The sequence below is a fragment of the Mercenaria mercenaria genome, chromosome 17 (assembly GCF_021730395.1).
Source record: "Mercenaria mercenaria strain notata chromosome 17, MADL_Memer_1, whole genome shotgun sequence".
NCBI classification, from domain to species: domain Eukaryota; kingdom Metazoa; phylum Mollusca; class Bivalvia; order Venerida; family Veneridae; genus Mercenaria; species Mercenaria mercenaria.
This window is the reverse complement of record NC_069377.1, coordinates 56009760-56031106: the sequence shown is the minus strand read 5'-3', so window position 1 is coordinate 56031106 and position 21347 is coordinate 56009760. Positions and strand designations below refer to the sequence as shown.

The window sequence follows — 21347 nt, the reverse complement described above, 5'->3', positions numbered from 1 at the left end:
AATCATTCATTTTTGTTCATTAATAATTCAGAGTTTGATTAAATTCTGTTACACTAAAATATCAACTTTATTAAAATGATAATCATGAGCTTGCAATTACATTAAAACAGAAGTATACATTACAAATTTTACTGTATCTGGTAAAATTGGTTAAAACTATGGGTATAATATCATCTGGGGAATGCTGGGTAATATCATCTGGGGAATGCTGGGTAAAACTTTGTGTGTAATATCAATCAGGGAATGCTGGGAAAAACTTATGTGTGTAATATAAACCAGGGAATGCTGGGTAAAAATGTGTTTGTAGGTACAATAGTACTAAATATGTATTCAAGCAGCATTTCTGGGCTGGTCTGATAATGGCATTCTCATCAATCAGAGGTTTGTCAAAATCCCGATACAAACCTGAAAACGAATTGAAACTTCAAACATGCATGTAAAAATTAACAAATTTTGGCTCTTTCAGGGATCAATCAGGGATTAACTCTGGAACCTATGATCTGATCTGACGGATTCATCATGGAATCCAGGATCTATTGTTGTGAAAGATATTTTGCAAGTTTTGTATCAAATCAAATCATAAATGAAGTCTATATGGCTGCAAAAGCCAAAATAGCAATTTTTGGCCCTTTAAGGGGCTATAACTCTCGAACCCATGATGGGATCTGCCCAGTTTTCTAAAGGAACTAAGATATTATGACTATAAAAAGTTGTGTGATTAAAATCAATCGCAAAATGTGGTCTCTATCGTGTTCACAAGTCAAAAAAGCAAATTATGGCCCTTTAAAGGGCCAAAACTCTTCAACCTATAAAGGGATCTGGCCAGTCTTTGAAAGGAACTGAGATATTATGCCAGTACAAGTTGTGTGCAAGTTTGATTAAAATCGATTGCAAAATATGGTCTTTATTGTGTCCACAAGAAATTGTGGACAGACGGACAGACAACTGTCGGACAAAGAGCGATCACAAAAGCTCACCCTGTCACCACATGACAGGTGGGCAAAAAAGGGGCATGACTTTGTAAAATTGGAAAATAAACTACAGTATAACTTCAGAAAACCGCACACTATGAAAATGATGGAATGATGGATTTAGAATGGTTAACTCATATATTTACCTGCGACAATTTGCGAAACTGTTTGACCATTTACGAAACTAAACCATTGTCCGAAGATAAATTTTCATGCTGGCTAATTAATTTCTAAGCTAAATGTACACCTTCGATGATCCAACAGTTAGAATTAAAAGTCCATGAAGATGTTTGATGCAAATATCAAAAATAATTCCCCTAATCATTTATTAATGAAAAATCATTAACTAATTTTCACCATAATCAGTTGTCATTTGATCCTTTGATTGACAGACTGTGATTCTTATGCATGCCAAAATAAACAGTCACTGCTAATTGGTAAATAGTGGAATTGTACAGGCAGGCACAGATTTGCATTCTTACAAAAATATCTATGTGTTCTTGTCATGCAAATTTTGGATGTAAAATTGTATTGATATAAGTCAATTTTTTCAAAAATATTGTCTGGTTTGCAGACCTTGCAAGTTCCAGGATTACAAGTTACCAAGTATTGCAGTGGCAATACAGAAGTTCCATTCGAAAATTCCGCCAGTGGTTTCTGAGAAGAAGGTTTTTAGTTGTTCATGTTAGTTCCTGTGGCAACCAGAAGTCTGCATGCGTGACCTAGATTTGAAAGAAGCTGAAAGGGAACCACCCATGGAACATTTCTTTTAAGTTTGTAAGAAATTGGCATGGTCGTTTAGGAAAAGATGTTCTTTACAGAAATTGTGGATTAGGATGGATGACACAGACGGCAAGCATCAACCAATCCTAGAAGCTCATCATTATCACTTCCTGCTAAGGTGAGCTAAAAGGTAATCAGAAACAAAAGTCCTAATAATATGCACGTGTCAACTTACTTTAATGATTTATATCAATTTTCATTTCAACTTCTGATATAACTGTAATATATCCAAGTCGAAACAAGAGGCCTAAATGGGCCTAAGTCACTCACCTGAGGAGGAACATAACTTTGACACAGTTCAAACACTAAAAGCCTCCACAATCTTCTCCAACGGTGGCATAAAGAATCTATCAACATGGGATGTGGACATAGATGGACATCAATAAATGGTTAAGTGCAATAATCCTACCTGTTCTTTAACAAGACGAGATAAAAATGAAAAGATACCACACCAAATCTTCCATCACATACCATATCATACACCTGTTTCTCAGCAAAGCCATAACAAGAGGGCCATAAAGGCCCTGTATCGCTCACCTAACCTATTGACCTAAAGATCATCAAGATTACCATTCTGACCAAGTTTCATTAAGATATGGTCAAAAATGTGGCCTCTAGAGTCTTAACTAGTTTTTCCTTTAATTTGACCTAGTGCCCTAGTTTTTGACCCCACATGACCCAGATTCGAACTTGACATAAAGATCATCAAGATTAACAGTCTGACCAAGCTTCATGAAGATACAGTCATAAATGTGGCTTCCAGATTGATAACAAGCTTTACTTTTGATTTGACCTAATGACCTACTTTTTGATTCCACCTGACCAAGATTGGATCTTAACCTTAAGATCATTAAGATTAACATTCTGACCAAGTCTCATAAAGATATGGTCATAAATGAGATCTCTAGAGTGTTCACTTTCCTTTGATTTGACCTGGTGACCTAGTTTTTGACCCCATATGACCCAGATTCCAACCTGGCCTAAAGATTATCAAGATTAACATTCTGACCAAGTTTCATGAAGATATAGTCATAAATTTGACCTCTAGATTGTTAACAAGCTTTACCTTTGATTTGACCTGGTGACCTTGTTTTTGGCCCACATGACCTAGATTCGAACCTGACCTAGCGGTCATCAAGACAAACATTCTGATCGATTCCCGTGAGATTCAAACTTAAAATTAGGTCTGTAGAGTGTTAACAAGCTTTACCTTTGATTTGACCTGGTAACCTAGTTTTTGACCCCACCTGACCCAGATTGAAACTTGACCTAAATATCTTCAAGATTAACATTCTGATCAAGTTTCATTAAGATATGGTCATGAATGTGGCCTCTAGAGTGTTAAGTAGCTTTTTCTTTGACTTGACCTCGTGACCTAGTTTTTAACCCACATGACCCAGATTCGAACCTGACCTAAAGATCATCAAGGTTAACATTCTGACCAAGTTTCATTAAGATATGTTCATAAATGTGGCCTCTTAGAGTGTTAAAAAAAGTTTCCTTTGATTTGACCTGGTGACCTAGTTTTTGATCCCACCTGACCCAGATTTAAAGATCATCAAGGTTAACATTCTGACCAAGTTTCATCAAGACATATACATAAATGTGGCCTCTAGAGTGTTAACAAGCATTACCTTTGATTTGACTTGGTGACCGTGTTTTTGACTTCACTTGACCTAGATTTGAATTTGACTTAATGATCATCAAGATTACCATTCTGACCAAGTTTCATTAAGATATGGCCATGAATGTTGCCTTTAGAGTGTTAAGTAGCTTTTTCTTTGATTTGGCATGGTGACCTAGTTTTTTACCCCACCTGACCCAGATTTGAGCCTGACCCAAAGATCATCAAGATTAACATTCTGACCAAGTTTCATTAAGACATGGTCATAAATGTGGCCCCTAGAGTGTTAACAAACTTTACATTTGATTTGACCTGGTGACCTAGTTGTTGATCCCACCTGACCAAGATTTAAAATCGACCTAAAGATCATCAAGACTAACATTCTGACTAAGTTTCATTAAGATATGGTCATAAATGTGGCCTCTAGAGTGTTAAGTAGCTTTTCCTTTGATCTGACCTGGTGACCTAGTTTTTGACCCCACATGATCCAGATTCGAATTTCACCTAAAGATAATCAACGTTAACATTCTGACTAAGTTTCATGAAGATACAGCCATAAATGTGGCCTCTAGAGTGTTAACAAGCTTTCCCTTTGATTTGACCTGGTGACCTAGTTTTTGACCCCAGATGACCCATTACTGAGCTCGTCCAAGATTTTATTAAGGGTAACATTCTGACCAAGTTTCATTAAGACTGAGCCAAAATTGTGACCTCTAGAGTGTTAACAGTCAAATTGTTGACGACGGACAAAGGACGGACAACGACGGACACAGGGCGATCACAAAAGCTCACCTTGAGCACTTCGTGCTCAGGTGAGCTAATTATACCAAAACCTTGTCCAAATGGCATCTAGACCAGATGCTATGCCAGCAAGTTTCATCTGCATTCAAATTACTGCAACTACTTCTTCCATTCTAGGATCAGACTTGGAAACTTCCTACCTAGTAGCAGTATCAATGCACTATCCATTCAAATATTCCATGTTAATATACCATAGATACTTGTGTATAATGCACAGTTTTTAGACTCCTGGGACCACCCAAAATTGTGGGTGCGTATTATACACAGGTATAGACAATTTTCAGCTTCAAAACAAACCTGTTTAAGATATTCACCATTCCAGTAAAGGGAAACTACTCTCTGCACTAATTGTCTAGGCTAAACACTACCATTGCCATTATGTTCCATGATAGATAATAGTAGTAAATAATTTATTAGATATAAATTTAATAGTATTCTGAAGAAAGAAATATCAATAATCGTAAAAATTATGATTTAACTATTATCTTTAACCAAGACCATACTGTGAACAGCAAAACTGATGCAAGGCGTCACACTAATTGCTGATAATTACTGACCATTTGATCTAAAACGTTTAACAGATCGCAGCAAAGGACCATCACACCTTTTGTTATCGGTCTAAATTGAGAAGTCCATATCATTTTGAAAGATGTCATTCTGTGATATTGAACACAATTGTTTTCTTTTTATACATAAAAATATTTAAATTTTAAAAAAGAATCAACAAATATTATGATATCTTATTGGTTTTATTTTCAAGAAGAAAAAAATTCTGCTCTAAGCCGCTGAGGTAAATTATCACCGGTGTCAATGTAAATTATACTTTCGTTTTCAATCCATCTCAAATTGACCAAAAATAATTTTCCCAGAGATTTTTGGAGAAGGTGCGTATTATACAAGGGTGCGCATTATACATGGGTATCTACTGTAGTCAAAGAAGGTTATTCCCATGTCAGGTTTTAATGATCCTTCCAAAGTCAGGTTTAATGGTCATTCCCAAGTCAGGTTTTAATGGCCATTCCCATGTCAGGTTTTAATGGTCACTGCCATGTAAGGTCTTAATGGTCATTCCCAGGTTAGGTTTTAATGGTCCTCTCATGTCAAGTTTTAATAGTACTTCCCAAGTCAGGTTTTAATGGTTATTCCCAGGTCAAGTTTCAATGGTCATTCCCATGTCAGGTTTAAATGGTCATTCCAAAGCCAGGTTTTTATGGCCATTCTGAGGTCAGGTTTCATGGTCATTCCCAGGTCAGGTTTTAATGGTCATTCCAAGTCAGGTTTTAATGGTCATTCCCATGTCAGGTTTTAATGGTCATTCCAAGTCAGGTTTTAATGGCCATTCCCATGTCAGGTTTTACTGGTCATTCCAAGTCAGGTTTTAATGGCCATTCCCATGTCAGGTTTTAATGGTCATTCCAATTTCAGGTTTTAATGGTCATTCCGAGTCAGGTTTTAATGGTTATTCCCATGTCAGGTTTAAATGGTCATTCCCATATCAGGTTTTAATGTTCATTTCCATGTCAGGTTTTAATGGTCATTCCCATGTCAGGTTTGAATGGCCATCCCCAGGTCATTTCTAAGGATATCTATCTAAATCAATCTTCAATGATTTTGCAGGGGAATGATCTTAATCAAAAGTAACTTTGTGACATTTAGAGAAATGCCAAATAAAAATGACAAAAAACAGGTGGTCATTTGTGTCAAGTAATCTTGCAACATCTGTGAATTTTCTTTTTCAGAAACCAGAGAGTTTGATATTAATTAACCGGATTTGCACAATTTTAAGAAATATGATTGCTTTGTCAAATGTAGATATATAGACAGTACAAATATGACAAAAACTGATGTGCCTTTGTGTCATATTAACTTAAAACTTCTGAAAATTTCTTGTCAGAAATTTCAAAAACATGCCAGGAAAATGAACCAGATGTTGTCAAGATCATGTACATTTCCTGAGGTATTATTTATTGCTCTACCATTCAAGGAGAAAAGATAAAACTTGCAAACAACAAACATTGTACTCCCATTACAACTGCTTTTCAATTCCTGATGAAACATCTTGATCAGCTGCCATTGGCTAGAAGATTTCCATAAAAAAACATAAATATGTGTAACATACCTTTCCTGTGGATGTTTGTGGATGTTTGCAAAAAAATGATAAATTTCACCGTGTGACTAAAACAGCAGGATTTCCTTCTCATATGTTTCGCAATATACACGAGCTTTTTTATATACTTTACCATGGATAACTTAAACAGTTACTAACAAATGCATGTACTTTCTATACTTTTAGTACCCCTTACAGCAGATTAAATACCTATCCAACCATCACATACGATTGTGTTTAGGTTTACTGTCAAATCATTTGAATTTTTGGGCATAATTTTACATTGTTAAGAACAAAACAGTTACTGTAAAAGCAGAAATTTTTGCGAGGGTTAAATTTTCGCTATATTCGTGAGGCCCCACATCTCGAGAAAATTAATCCTCGCAATCACCTTTAGCATAATTCAAATAGTGACCATTTTTAAAATTTCGCGAATATGAAACCTCGTGAACATACTCAAAATTTCAAATTCGCGAAATTTTGATCTAGCAAAAATATGTGCTTTTACAGTGTTTCACACGGATATGAACTCATGGATATAAAATTTTGAATGCAAAATGAATGGGGAATTATACATTTTTGATTTGATTTAATTTTCTTCATAAAATAGCTACGATTTCTTACGGAATCCTGTTTCCGTCATCGACTTTTTGACTAGACAGACACGCGAAAACTTGAAATTAATCATCTAATTTCAACTTTTCGTGCTATAAATTTAACGGGAAAAGTCGAAATCTTGACTTTTTGACTCGACAATTGTCATGCAAACTAAGCTAATTTCAACTTCTCGTGCTAAAATATTTCCTCGAAAAATTGAAAAGTCGAAGTTTTTAACGTGACAATTGTCGTGCAAATGTCAGCTTATCAACAGAATTTGTAGGGCGAAAAGTATAAATTTAAGTCTTAACTTCTACTTTTCATGCCAGTTCTTTGGCCGATAATTTCGTGATATTATCGCTTAAATTTCCACCTTTCGTTCTAGGGTTAGGGTTAGGGTTACTTAGTTTAGGGTTAGGGTTAGTTAGTTAGTTAGTCCCAGAACGAAAAGTCGAAATTTAAGCGATAACATCGGGAAAATATCGACCAAAGAACTGTCACGAAAAGAATAAGATAGGCCACTTAATTTCAACATTTCGCGCTAGTTGATGTTTGCACGACCATTCTCGGGTCAAAAACTTCAAGATTTCTACTTTTCGCGGGACATCTTTGCACGAGAAGTTGAAGTTAAGGCTTTTAAATTTCTACTTTTCGCGCTTGATTCTAGATCGAGAAGTTGACGTTTGCACGACAATTGTCATGTTAAAAACTTCAAGTTTTCGACTTAAAAGATCCTTTTAAGATCCTTAATTTCAAGTTTTCTAGTATCTGTCTGGCCGAAAAGTCGAAGGCGGAAACAGGATTCCGTACTTTGTTAAGACTACAAAATGAGTAAATAAATGAACAGTCAACTACAAAATGTCTATGACTATCCAACTACACACAAACAGCCAATATTATTGCAGTAATTTTATACATGCCATATTAACAAATTTCATTTGCATTATTTATGATCAGACTGAATTCATATTAAATTCTAATAAATGAAAAATCGGATATCTATATCATTCTATTTTCTATAAAACAATTAAATGAATTGGCTACCCTAACCCTGACATTTTAATGGACGAGTTCAGCTGCAAAAGCATACAGTTGGGGACTAGGGTTCCAGATAAAATCAAATACAATGACTGAATTTGGTTGCAAAATCCTGCCACAAGGGTTTAAGATAATATCAAATATTTGTAATCCAACAGATGTTGGAATATGAAAATTTTCCCTATCTAGTTCAAACAATGAATCCCAACACGGTTCTCCTATAAATTATTCAAACATATTTTAATTGCCTAATTCATGCTATTGTTGACAATGTATTATGTCTCGAACTCGGCTCGGAATAATATACAATTAGAGTTAACAGGGTTCTGACAATCTTTTACTATTTTCAGACAGAAAGAAATGTATTGCACCATAAAAAATAATACTGCAGGTGTCTTCGGTTATTGTTAAAACTGGCTTTTATATACAAGGTAAAAAGAGGCCTAATCTTGGAGAAACAAATAATATAGTCCAAGGTGAAAAAAAATTAAACTAGAATGTGTCTGTAGTACACAGGGTGTGCCCCCAACTGGTACATTTGTCACAAATAAGGGGAAATCATTCAAATGTTTGCAGTCATAATGGGGTATAGCCTCAAAAAAAAAAAAAAAAAAAAATGAAATGGATTCATTATTCTATACCATATACTTTTTGAGTTATGAGCATCACAAACAAAAAAAATCCACTATTTTGGCTATTTCAAGGGCCGTAACTCTGTAATAAATGCTAAAATTCTCAAGAAGAATGCCAAGTGTGCAAGGTCACATTATGATAAAGACTCAAGCAAGGTTTCATGAATTTATATTAAATACTTTTTGTGTGAGGCACATAATTAGGTGAAAATGTCCATTTTTTTACTATTTCAGGGGCCATAACTCTGGATATAGGGGGCGGACCCAGATGAAAAATAGGAGGTGCGCAAGTTCATATCATGATAAAGATTCATGCAAGGTTTCATCAATTTATATCAAATAATTTTTGAGCTAGGCATGTCACAAGGTGAAAATGTGCATTTTTGACTATTTCAGGGGCCATAACTCTACAAATAGGGGGCAGACCCAGACGAAAAATAGGTGCGCAAGTTCATACCATGATAAAGACTCGTGCAAGGTTTCATCAATTTATATCAAATACTTTTTGAGCTAGGCGTGTCACGAACTTTGGACAGACGGACGGACGGACGGACAAGAGCAAATCTACATGCCCCCACCACTCATGGGTGGGGGGGGGCACAAAAAGTCACCATAATTAGGACATGGACACACGACTCAAGTATGTTCTGTTATACTTTAGAAAAGAATCAAATATTTCACACTTCAGTAAAATACTACTAGTTAACGACTTAGTGTGTTTTTTCCTATCAAAGTCAACTTTTGTTGAAAACCTTCAATGCTATATTCTATACAAATGATAGACGATGATTTCTTTGTCATGTTTTGGGTTTAGTGCCAATTCCTGACACTGTTTCAGTTAAGTAATGGTAGGCAGTTAAATTAACTGATGTTACTGGATTCTGTACCAGTACTTAAACCTGTTCTCCACAAGTAACTATCAACTTCTCTACATGAATCAGGGGTGGGAGACCAAATGACTTCAGACACAATATCTTTTATCAAATCATCACAGAGAACATTATGCCTTGCCCATGTATCAAACTCCTAATGATCCGTAGCTCTGTACTCTCCCTATTGGGCTAAGCTGGCTTTTTGTTAGATTATGTGAATTATTTTTTTAAATAAAAGTTCCCATTTTGCTAACAGAAAAATTACTAAAATTTAAACTCAAATCCTGCTGCAGTTCTCTCTTTATTTGTTATTGCAACTTTATTTAGATTTTACTATTTTCCCAAGATTGTCATCAATGTTTTTTTTATTAAAGAGAATGCATGATTTTCAACAAAGGCATGTTTCCAGTCCAATATAGTGTGTAGGCGGCCATAAAGTGGAAGGTTTTGTTTTGTTTTGTTTTTTTTTCAGAAAAATAATTAGATATTACTGGGAAAAAAAGCTGCTTTTGAAGAGATAATAGTAAACAACCCCAATCACAAACAGCCATGAATTATTAATTAACAATCATTGTATGACAGTAGAAATAAATGATTGAATGTCTGTTCATAATAACTACTGGTTATCTGCAATCTGACAAGAGAAAGATGATTGAATATTTCAGTGAAATGAAAAGAAATAAAATAATTTTAATGATTGTATTATCACTATCACACAAAACAGAACTTTAGTATTACATAATTTATACTTGTAACTTTTTTTTTCTACAAGATTTATTGCTGGAAGAGTTGTTCCCATATATAAATACTTGTATAATGTTTTAAGACTCGTCATGCCATCAAATATATTTTCAATTTTTCAGATTTTTTTTTCTTCAGAATTTCTATAGTGTTCCCATTATTTACTACGTAATAAGAATTATTCTGGTGTGGTATGGTGTGGTGTGTTGTGTTGTGTTATGTTGTGTTGTGGTGTGGTGTGGTGCGGTGTGGTGTGGTGTGGTAGGGTAAGGTGCAGTGCAGTATGGTATGGTACTGGACTGGACTGGACAGGATGGGACGAGACGTGCAGTACTGTATGGTATGTGGTGGTATATTGTTATCTATTTTAAAATATTGAAATTTAAGCGCTCATTCGGAGAACCTTTTAACATCACCCCAAAAGGACCAAAATTCTATGACCCTAAATCCATTTTGGTCCTAACTGACTTGTTGATAGTTATTTCACTTTTTGATTAAAATATTTTATAGAAAAATAGCTATGTTTTAAACTGCATGAATACAATATATTATTTTGATGTATTCAGTTTCAGTAGAGCTTCTTGCATATTACTTTGCTTTTCTGTAGAGGGCTGTTTGCTAATGTTGTAAGAAATTGGATCCATACACTGGCTTTGTCTCCATATATACATGTAAGAGCAATAAAATAAGATTATAAGATTAGCTAATCCACATTCAAAAGTTCTTGTCTGCCTTAAAACCATATAAACAATTTTTCAATTTAAAGCTTCCTTTGAGAAAAAAAATGCATTTAAAAACAAATATGCCAATCTCTTACAATTTTTAACCAATCTTTTTCAGTTTTATTACTGGTTACATCAGAATGTTGTCATTAATCAATTTCGAACTTCAAAAGTTAATCATCATCATGAAACCAATTAAGGCCAAAATCTGAACAGAGCTCTTTTACTCATCACACCACTTAATTTGATTACTTTACTTTTTCTGTATAGAATGCATGAATATTCAATTTACCAATTTCAATATTTTCTCAATCAAAATTAATCATTTGAACTAAATTTTAAATGCAAATTTTGCCCTTATGTAGCATAAACTCGGAACAAAACAGTTCACATTCTATTTCTGGAAACCTTCATAATAAAAGTTGAGATCGTACAAAAATCAATACTTTCCGACCTCAGTGTTTCTGACATTATATACACTGTATTTCTATCCACCGCTGGCAAAGCAAACACTCTGTAGTCAAGTTAAACTGTTAACGACTCATTCTTCATGATCGCTAGAACACAGGAGGATCGGCAACCTCGGAACGATAGACAAAATCATGTGAAAAATGTAATTTATGCAAATTTATTACATAATGGAATACTTGTTGACATGTTCTTACCTTGAACTGACCCACTCCCATTTCGGCGACACTTTATACACATGAAGCTGTTTCCTGTCATCTCCCACGGCGAAATATTTCCCCGAGGCAGAAAAAGCTGATGCAAGGATACAATTCTTGTTCCCACTTTTGTCATCTGTTTTACTGTAAAAAAACAAATACACAAAATACAAAATCCCAAAACTGAATAAAATCCAAGAATTTTCTAAGACTGTTGACGTAATTCACCTTCTGCTTGAATGATGGCAACAATATTCTAGGCTTCATATAAAACTACACTTTGTCAATAAAATTGACCAGTTTTCCTGACTCAAACCCTATATCTTTGCATCCAGTAAGCCATCGACTTCCATTTTACAGCTACAATTCCATGTAAAGTCAATAATTTTCCCTACAAAATATTGATGTCAAACCAAGCACTATCCCCCAGGATTATACAATAGTATAGATCCGTCTTTGCACCAATTATTTTTACTCTTATTCATTTATTGACCCCCTCATTCAATAAGTCAATGAGAAATCATTATTTTGGTCATAAGTCAATGAAAAATCATTACCCTTGGTCATAAGTCAATGAAAAATCATTATTAAGGTCACCTTAGAAGATAACACTTCATCAATACTGTCTAAGGTATTTTGGTACTTATTTACCACAACCTTAACTGGCAAATCATGTGAAAAACTAGTCAATAAATATAATAAATTATTCTACAATGATAAATGTTGATTTTCACATCAAGACAGATAAAGATATTGCTGTTTTGCCCTCTAACTCTGAGACTATGTATGTTATATCCTTCCCAGCTTGTCAAATATCACACAAAAATGTGCACAAGACTGGAATATGATATACATGTCATACATACATCTAATAAGATATACTAATCAAGTAGCATTACTAACACATTACATATTTGTACATTTTTTCATATTAAGCAAAATTTCTGTGAAAAAAAAATCATAAGATTATCATGAAATTTCTAATGTAAGGAATTTTTCACACATAGTTCGATCAAACTTTCTTAGCTTGCGGTAGAGTAATAAATGTCATTTTTGTCTGGTGACATTCTACCCTAGGTAACCTATCTTCAACAAGAGTAATGTATTGCTATAAAAGTTCCCTACCAAAAGGGGCATTTGTCATAGCTGCTGCCATAGAAACTACATTTTTTGTGTCAAAACTAAATTGAAGAACCTGCATATTGTCAGAATAAGCCATCATCTATTAACCAGGTTTCAGGGAAAAAATCTCTCGAACTTGCAATGATAACACAGGATCTATCTTTTGTGACTGATGGATGTACAGACAGATGGACAAACCAGTAAAAAATAAAATACTGTGCACATTCCCTCTGTGTCTCAGGTTTCATGGGAAAGCCACATGTACTTTAAGTAATGGCAGGATCCATCATTTACAGCTATTGGATGGACAGACAGATGGATGAACAAAGAAACAAACAGAGAAGATAAAATAACATGCATGTTCTCCATGCAGTCTTCTAACTATGAACCAAATTTTATGGAAAATCTCTTGTACATTTAAGTTATTACAGGATCCACTTTCATGCCATATTTTTGGATTGTTTGTTGCTATAACAACAAAGTGAAAGGATGTGCAGACTCTCCATCTTGCTAAATATCCAGTATCAAGTTTAAGGAAAAACATCCTACACACACGATTTTGCAGGCTCCCAGTTTTTTTGTCTTTTTTATGGCCTATCAACAAATAATGTAAGATATAAACCAATGTCTGTTCATACAATGTAAAGTATAAAGCAAAGCCTTTTTTCAAAAACACTGTAAAATATATGCAGAGCCATTTTTCACAAGATTAAATATAAGCCAAACCAGTTTTCAACAAGGACCTGCATTTCAAATTGCAAAATCATGCACTCTGTTGTATAACTAAAGGTTTTAAGTTTAAACATGAAGATTATATGAAGGAAGGTTAAGGTCTTCTATACACAGGTCTGTTTGTAGGTCTTGCCACAAGGTTTGTTGAGTGTGAGTATGAACAAAATTGGGTCATTTATGTGGATTGTAGGATCAAAGACGTTGTTTATTAAGGTTTTAACTTAGAAGGTGAAGGTCATATGAAGGTCAAGGTCAATTCTATGTAGATCAATTTATAGGTCTTACCACAAGGGTTGTTGGGCGAGAGTATGAACTAAATTGGGTCATTAATGTGGGCAGTAGGACCAAAAATGTTATTAATTAAGGTTTTAAGTTTGAAGGTGAAGGTCATATGAGGGTCAAGGTAATTTATATAAAGGTTAGTTTGTAGGTCTTGCCACAAGGATTGTTGAGTGTAAATATGAAGTAAATCAGGTCTTTAATGTGGGGTGTTGGTGAAATGGTAAAATCTCATAACAGACAGACAAACGGATGGACAGTTCTATCTCTATATGCCTACAGGCATAAAAAACACTATTAAAATATTAACAAAGCCACTTTTAAAAACACTAAAATATAAAGCAAAGCAAAGTCAGTCATTCTAACTTCTATTTCTAGCACAATGTGATAATATTCATGGTCAAAGTTTCTATTAAAAGAATTTTTAAGAATACAATAGTCAATGAGATGGTCCTGCAAATTTGGATGGCTTATACAGTAACACAGACCTTGAATAAATCTAAATCTAGAAGAGAAGAAAGTCCTACTATCTCGCTCCAGATCTTCCAATGAACCTTGACATGGGAGTCAAATAAAAACACTGTGGCATTATTAATTCATGAGGAAGTCATAATTTACAAGTGCATACAACAAAGTGACTTACAAGCGTAACACACTATTCAATAAGTCAGCATACTGTGCTTTCATTTATAGTAAGATCAGCAATTATTAATGTGAAAGCTTACTCCTGCTTACTGTTAGTCTGTGGTGCATATCAAAGGAAATATTTCTAAAGTTCCTGTGGGATCCCATACACATGACAATTTGTGGTCAATGATTCAGAGTACCTACTATGAAACCTTCTTTGTTCAAAGTATGGCTTCATTCAGCTCAACAAATGACAAGCCACGTCTCTGGCTCTTGTGAGTCAGGTCAGTCTGTGTTAAAACTAAGACTCAACCTTAAAACTAATATGCTAGTAAACCTAGCCACTGATCTTCTTCTCACATTTGCTTAAAATCCAACCAAAAGTTCAAATGAATTCTCACTATGAAAAGTACACCTAAATGACCATATGGTGGTTTGTAAAACGCATATGCCAATTGTCTCAGTCCCATGATCACTGTGACCTTGATCTTTGACTTACTAGCCCCAAAATAATTAGACTCATCAACTTCATACGCCCAATCATGCTATCAGGTTTAAAGATACTGGGTCAAGTGGTTCTCAAGTTATTGAGAGGAAACTGGTTTCAAGGTTAAGGCTCCCATGACCTTGACCTTTGACTTACTGACCCCGAAAACAATAGGGGTCTTCTACTTCATTAAGCCCAGTAATACTATCAAGGTTGAAGGTTCTTGGTGAAGTGATCCATGAAGTAACAGTTTTTAAATTCTCAGAACCCTGTAACCTTGATCTTTGACCAACTGATCCTAAACTTATTAGGGGTCATCTACTTCATAAGCCCAATTATGCTATTACGTTTGAAGGTTTTGGGTCAAGTAGTTTTGACCTTGACCTTTGACCTACTGACCACCCAAAACAATAGAGATCATCTACTTCATAAGCCCAATGAAGCTTTAAAGTTTGAAGGTTTTAGGTTGAGTGGAACGGAAACCATTTTGAAGATTCAGGCCCATGTGACCTTGACCACTGACTTACTGATCCCAAAAACATTAAGGGTCATCTACTTCACAAGCTAAATCACGCTATGAAGTTTGAAGGTTCCGGGTCAAGAGGTTCTGAAGTTATTGGGCTGAAACCATTTTCAGGCCCCTGTGGCCTTGACCTATGACCTTCTGACTTCAAAAACAATCAAGGTCATCTACTTTAAAAGCCCGATCATGCTACCAAGTTTGAAGGTTCTTCAAGTAGTTTTTATTGGGGGGAAATCATTTGCCCTACAGATAGACGGACATACAGACCAACCTACGCAACCGACAGGTGCAAAGCAATATACCTACTTAAGAGAGTAGAAGAGTCTTTCATCACTGTCTGTGTAACCTAATCAGAAAGTAGAAAGTACTTCATGGTTGTGTAATCAACTAAGTGTGATGAAGGTTCTTTATGTGGGTGTTTAAACCACTCAGGGAGTAGAAGTCTTAGATGTGAGGAAGCTTTCAGGCCAATGCCAGAAATAATGCTCTTAGTTGCCCTAACAATTTAAAACTAGAGAGATGCCATATATGTTAAATTGTGTCAGACAGTCTTAAAACCAAAAACAACATCAAATTATCATCTACATAGTCTGTATCAAACAAAATGGCCAACATTATTAAGTCAAAACAGCTTCTCTATGACCTTATCAATAAAACCCTACACTCCAGACAGAATATTTAACTCATCTTAATGCAGTATTTTTCAGAATGCAATTAAAACGAGAAATTCAAAGTGAATGATGGTCTTCTCTTTCTATGGAGAAACTTTGTAGAAAATTACCACTTAAAAACCAGCATTATTTTGATGAATATTCAAAATGTTAGCTAAACCTGTAATTTGAAATGCAGAAAACACACAATATGGGAGAAATTAAAAGTGAAGCATCAGTCCAGATTTGCATAGGATTTAAATAGAAAATAGAGCTTATATTTGAGCCGTGCCATGAGAAAACCAACATAGTGGGTTTGCGATCAGCATGGATCCAGACCAGCCTGCGCATCTGCGCAGTCTGGTCAGGATCCATGCTGTTCGCTTTTAAAGCCTATTGGAATTGGAGAAACTGTTAGTGAACAACATGGATCCTGACCAGACTGCGCCAATGCGCAGGCTGGTCTGGATCCATGCTGGTCGCAAACCCACTATGTTGGTTTTCTCATGGCACGGCTCATTTATTGACTGAAGGCAGACTTACAAAATAAATGCAGCCTTCAAAATATATGGGTTCAGAATTTTTCTTTATCACATAATTAGATATTTTTCAATAAAGTCAAAGCATTAATCAAACGGGAAAAAAATAAATACATAAACTATCAGTTTGTACGGATAAAGAAAACCAGAATAATTTCTGAACAATTAAATGATTTTTCTAAGACAGTGTCAAAGTGACCTTGACCTTGACTTTCAGCCAGCATGCCCTTTCCAGTAAACAAGATTTTTGTTAATTTGGCAAAACTGGCATTTGTTACTTTTTCAAGCCATAAAAATGCTCAAGAAATTGAGTCTCCAAAATTGTGAGACAAAATTGTGAAATGCAAATAGGCTACATGGATACAAATGTAGGAAGCAAGAAAACAATAATAACATCAGAAAATGTGATACTTCCCAAAGAATAACAGGAGAATATGTGACACTGTGATACTTGAATACTTCACACAAAAATAACAGCAGAAATGAGATACTTCGCAGAGAATAACAGCTCAGAATAACAGCAGTAAATGCGGAACTGTGATACTTCACAGAGAATAACAGCAGAAATGTGAAACTGTGATACTTCACAGAGAATAACAGCTGAGAATAACAGCAGAAACATGAAACTGTAATACTTCACAGAGAATAACAGCAGAAACATGAAACTGTAATACTTCACAGAGAATAACAGCTGAGAATAACAGCAGAAACATGAAACTGTAATACTTCACAGAGAATAACAGCAGAAACATGAAACTGTAATACTTCACAGAGAATAACAGCTGAGAATAACAGCAGAAACATGAAACTGTAATACTTCACAGAGAATAACAGCAGAAACATGAAACTGTAATACTTCACAGAGAATAACAGCAGAAATGTGAAACTGTAATACTTCACAGAGAATAACAGCAGAAATGTGATAACAGCTGAGAATAACAGCAGAAAATATGAAACTGTGATACTTCTCTGAGAATAACAGCAGAAATGTGATACTTCTCAGAGAATAACAGCTAATAATAACAGCAGAAAATGTGAAAATGTGATACTTCACAGGAAGTTTCAGCAGAAAATGGTACTAAACAGAAGGTAGAAAACATTAGCTTATTTCACTTGAACAATGCAGCTAATTTGACAGTCTACATGACTATTAGTACAATGAAGGCAAGAGAGTCGTGATGACTTACTTTTAAGCTTTAAAAATATAGAACAACAAGCATTTTGGCTAAATTACATTGAAAACTGACCTGCAGAATATTTTCAAACTTTTCAACTGAGTCATATAGGGAAAGCTAAATCTGCCCCCAGTCAGACATGTTTTTTTATAAATCAAGATGGCTTTTCAAAATCTAAGTAGAGGGTCACCCAAGGAACATTTCTGTGAAAATACAGCGGTTGTGCAGGAGATGGCATCTGAACATATTTTCAATCTTTAGCTCTGGTGGACAGGTTTTCAAGCAAATCAGAATAATATGAACACTCTTGGTAGATCATTACGCAAGGATCATTTCTATGAAATTATTTCAAAACGCCGAAGGTTTAGGGGAAGTCATTTGCAGACTTTTGTGGTCATGACTTTTGAAAAATAGTAATAAATTGAAAAATCTTGGTAATGGGTTACCAAAGAAACATTTATGTAAAAGTATTTGAAAATTGGACTTGCAGCTTGTTTGAAGATTTTTCTATTTTTAATTTTAGTGACCCCTAGGTGCCACAGGTGGAGCATACAGGCTAAATTTCATCAATTTCAAACTATTGGTTTCAGATGAGACGTCAGAAAATGTTGACAGACTCATGACATATAGATATTTGGACAATGGATATTGAGTGATCATAATATCTCACCTTGAGCAAGTTGAGCTCTGGTGGGCTATAAACACCAAGGCAGAAATATAACACCCAATTCATCAGAATCTGTTATTCCCCAACTAGCAGGATACATCACCAACCTTTACAACACAATGGGTAGTGCACTCACTTAACAAACAGGTCATGTGTCCAAACCCAAGCAGAGTCTGGACTCTCATATAAAAATACTAATAGTCATTTGAATGTGACTTTAAATTGAGGTTTTTACAGCAAGTTAAAGAACTGAGGGAAACCTCTGGAAATGGAGCATATTCTTGTACTACCAACCAGAGCCTAAAATATCTTAACATTCTTTTGGCATAATTTCTCATGCAGGCAAGCAGTAGCAACTGCAAATGAACTCAGGTACAAATACTGTTCATATACTGAGTAACAGATGGTGTGATGTCAGTCAAACAAGATAATCCTAATTAAAGAAGTGACATAAAGTGAGAGAAGACAGAGGTCACTGAACAAGATATAGCCCAGCAATGTGACCCAATTCTATTTGGGTAAGTATAGCCCTGCAATGTGATCCAAATGTCATAGGGGCAAGTATAGCCCTGTAATGTAACCAAATGTTATGGGGCAAGTAGGCCTTGTAATGTAACCAAGTTTAATGAGGTAAGTATAGCCCTTTAATGTGACCAAGAATTATGAGATAAATATAGCCCTAAAATTTGGCCAAGTGCTATGGGGCAAGTATAGCCTTGTGACTACCAAGTGCTATGGGGTAAGTATAGCCCTGCAATATGACAAAGTGTTATGAGGTAAGTATAGCCCTGCAATGTAACCAAGAGTTAGTTTTATGGGGCAAATAGACCAATGCAATAGTACCAAGTGTTGCAGGGTAAATATAGCCCTGTATTGTGACAAAAGTTAGTGCTATGGGCCAAGAATAGCTCTGCAATGTGACTAAGTGATATGAGGTAAGTATAGCCCTGCAATGTTATCAAGTGCTATGGAGTAAATATAGCCCTGTAATGTGACAAGATGCTATGAGGTAAGTAACTAAATATAGCACTGCAATGTGATCAACTGTTTAGAGGTAAGTATAGCCCTACAATGAGATCAACATCTATGAGGTATGTACAGCCCTCCAATTTGATCAAGTGCTATAAGGTAAGTACAGCCCTGCAATGAGAACAAGTGCTATTAGGTAAGTTATAATAGCCCTCCAATTTGATCATGCTACTGGATAAGTACAACCCTGCAATGTGGACAAATGTTACAGCTATGGGCCAAGTTTAGCCTTACAATGTGAACAAGTGCTAAAGGGTGAATACAGCCTTGAAATGTGACCAAGTGCTACGAGATAAATAGGTTTAAAAACACACACTACATTGCCCCTTCCTCTTGAATTAAAACTAATGAGACACTCCCTTAGTAAGAATATTTATTATTCCCGATGAAATAATACTGCAATGATTTAAGGTGGTTTTTTAAGGTAGTTGATTATGAAGGAGGTATCAAGTTAATCTATGACAAAGCTAGCAGTCCAGGTTTGAATCCCGGGATTACTGACATTCTGGCTAGTGTTCAGTGCTGGGTGATTTACTTAAATGCAGTAATGGTCTAAATTAGATGCTGGACAGATTAATAGTTTATGACACCTGCTTTGAGCTCAACTGCAAAAAGGCTGTTCTATCCATTCTGGGAGTGGACTTTGACTATCTCAATAAACATGTAATAAATAAAAAGATAAATATGCAGAAAATGTTTATTTCTTTTTACTGACAGAGGAGGGGTTAATTGCAATTAGCCAGTCCAGATAATAACACGTTTAAAGATGAAGTCATCTTTTTACGAAGGATAACACAGGATTACATACACTGGTCAACCTCTCCCATCCTTAAACCCAGGAATTAAACATGATTCATGGTGAGCTTGGAAAAAAAAGGTTTCCGATGTCTTGAGACAGAATTCCAGGTAATTGCGAAAATTGCTGTTCAATTTCGCAATCTATCCAGCAACCCGTAACCAAGTTATTCATTATTGATTAGTTAATTGGAAAACAGTTCTCGACTGCGAGTCCAGGTAACACAGTGCAATTCAAGCTTGTCAGCAAATATATTACAATAAAACTGGTGCCAGCAATGGAAAATATCTTATATATATAAAAAAAAAATTCAACCTTACATGGGATTGGTAAAATGTACCAATACACTTTCATGACTGCAGAACATTAAGTGCACTGTATTCTACTAAAGTCAAGTGGAGAAGAAAGTAAAAAGTACCAGTTAATCCAAGATCAAAGATCAAAATAATTAAAAAATGTCAGTCATTCACTTATTTAGCACACTACATGGATCATACTGTTTCTGACGATGATCAACCGAGGTTGCGTTTTAATACATGTTTAGAGAGTTGTTTAATGGGAATATTAACATCTCAAAAAATTTAATACAGGGAGCAACTTATGTTAAAAATATCAACAAGAGCTGTCTAATGACAGCACATTTGACAATTTGAACCCTTCTTCATAAAACTCGCTTACAAACGACAGCTTTAAAAAAAATTTCTAAACTGAAAATAGGGCATAACTTTGTAAAATAAGAGATATGAAACATAGTTCACGGTGGTCTCTTAACAATGCCGAAGATTTGTGAAGAGTTTGAAAGCATTCTATCCAAACTCTGCTTACGTACAAAACTTTTTCTAAAATTTCTTGGTTGAAAAGGAGAATAAGTTTAACAAAATGTATGCCAGAGTAACTGAACTTGCCCGTGAGGTCAGCTGATGATGCAAAGTATGTGTGTGTAGTCCCTTTGTTACGCATCACATTTTTATTTTATCACCAATACAACGCACTAACTGCAAACGTTTCTGTCATAACATTTTTATTGTATCACCAATACAACGCACAAAACTACAAACATTTCTATCATAAAAAACTTGCCAAGAACTCACTAAATTACATTGTACTAATTTTTTGTCAACAATTACTAACAAAGGAAAGGTTTTTGTAAATTTTGCAAATATATACG

At 35.1% G+C, this 21347-nt stretch overlaps 1 protein-coding gene across 1 annotated transcript in view; it reads right to left on the bottom strand.

The window, feature by feature from the left end:
* The window catches only part of LOC128550092 (tRNA (guanine-N(7)-)-methyltransferase non-catalytic subunit wdr4-like), a 126807-nt gene that overhangs the window by 94223 nt on the left and 11237 nt on the right, over positions 1–21347 (bottom strand). The window contains exon 3 of the mRNA XM_053528248.1: positions 11554–11697. Coding sequence (XP_053384223.1) covers positions 11554–11697 — 144 coding nt within the window. The remainder of the gene's footprint in view (positions 1–11553; positions 11698–21347) is intronic.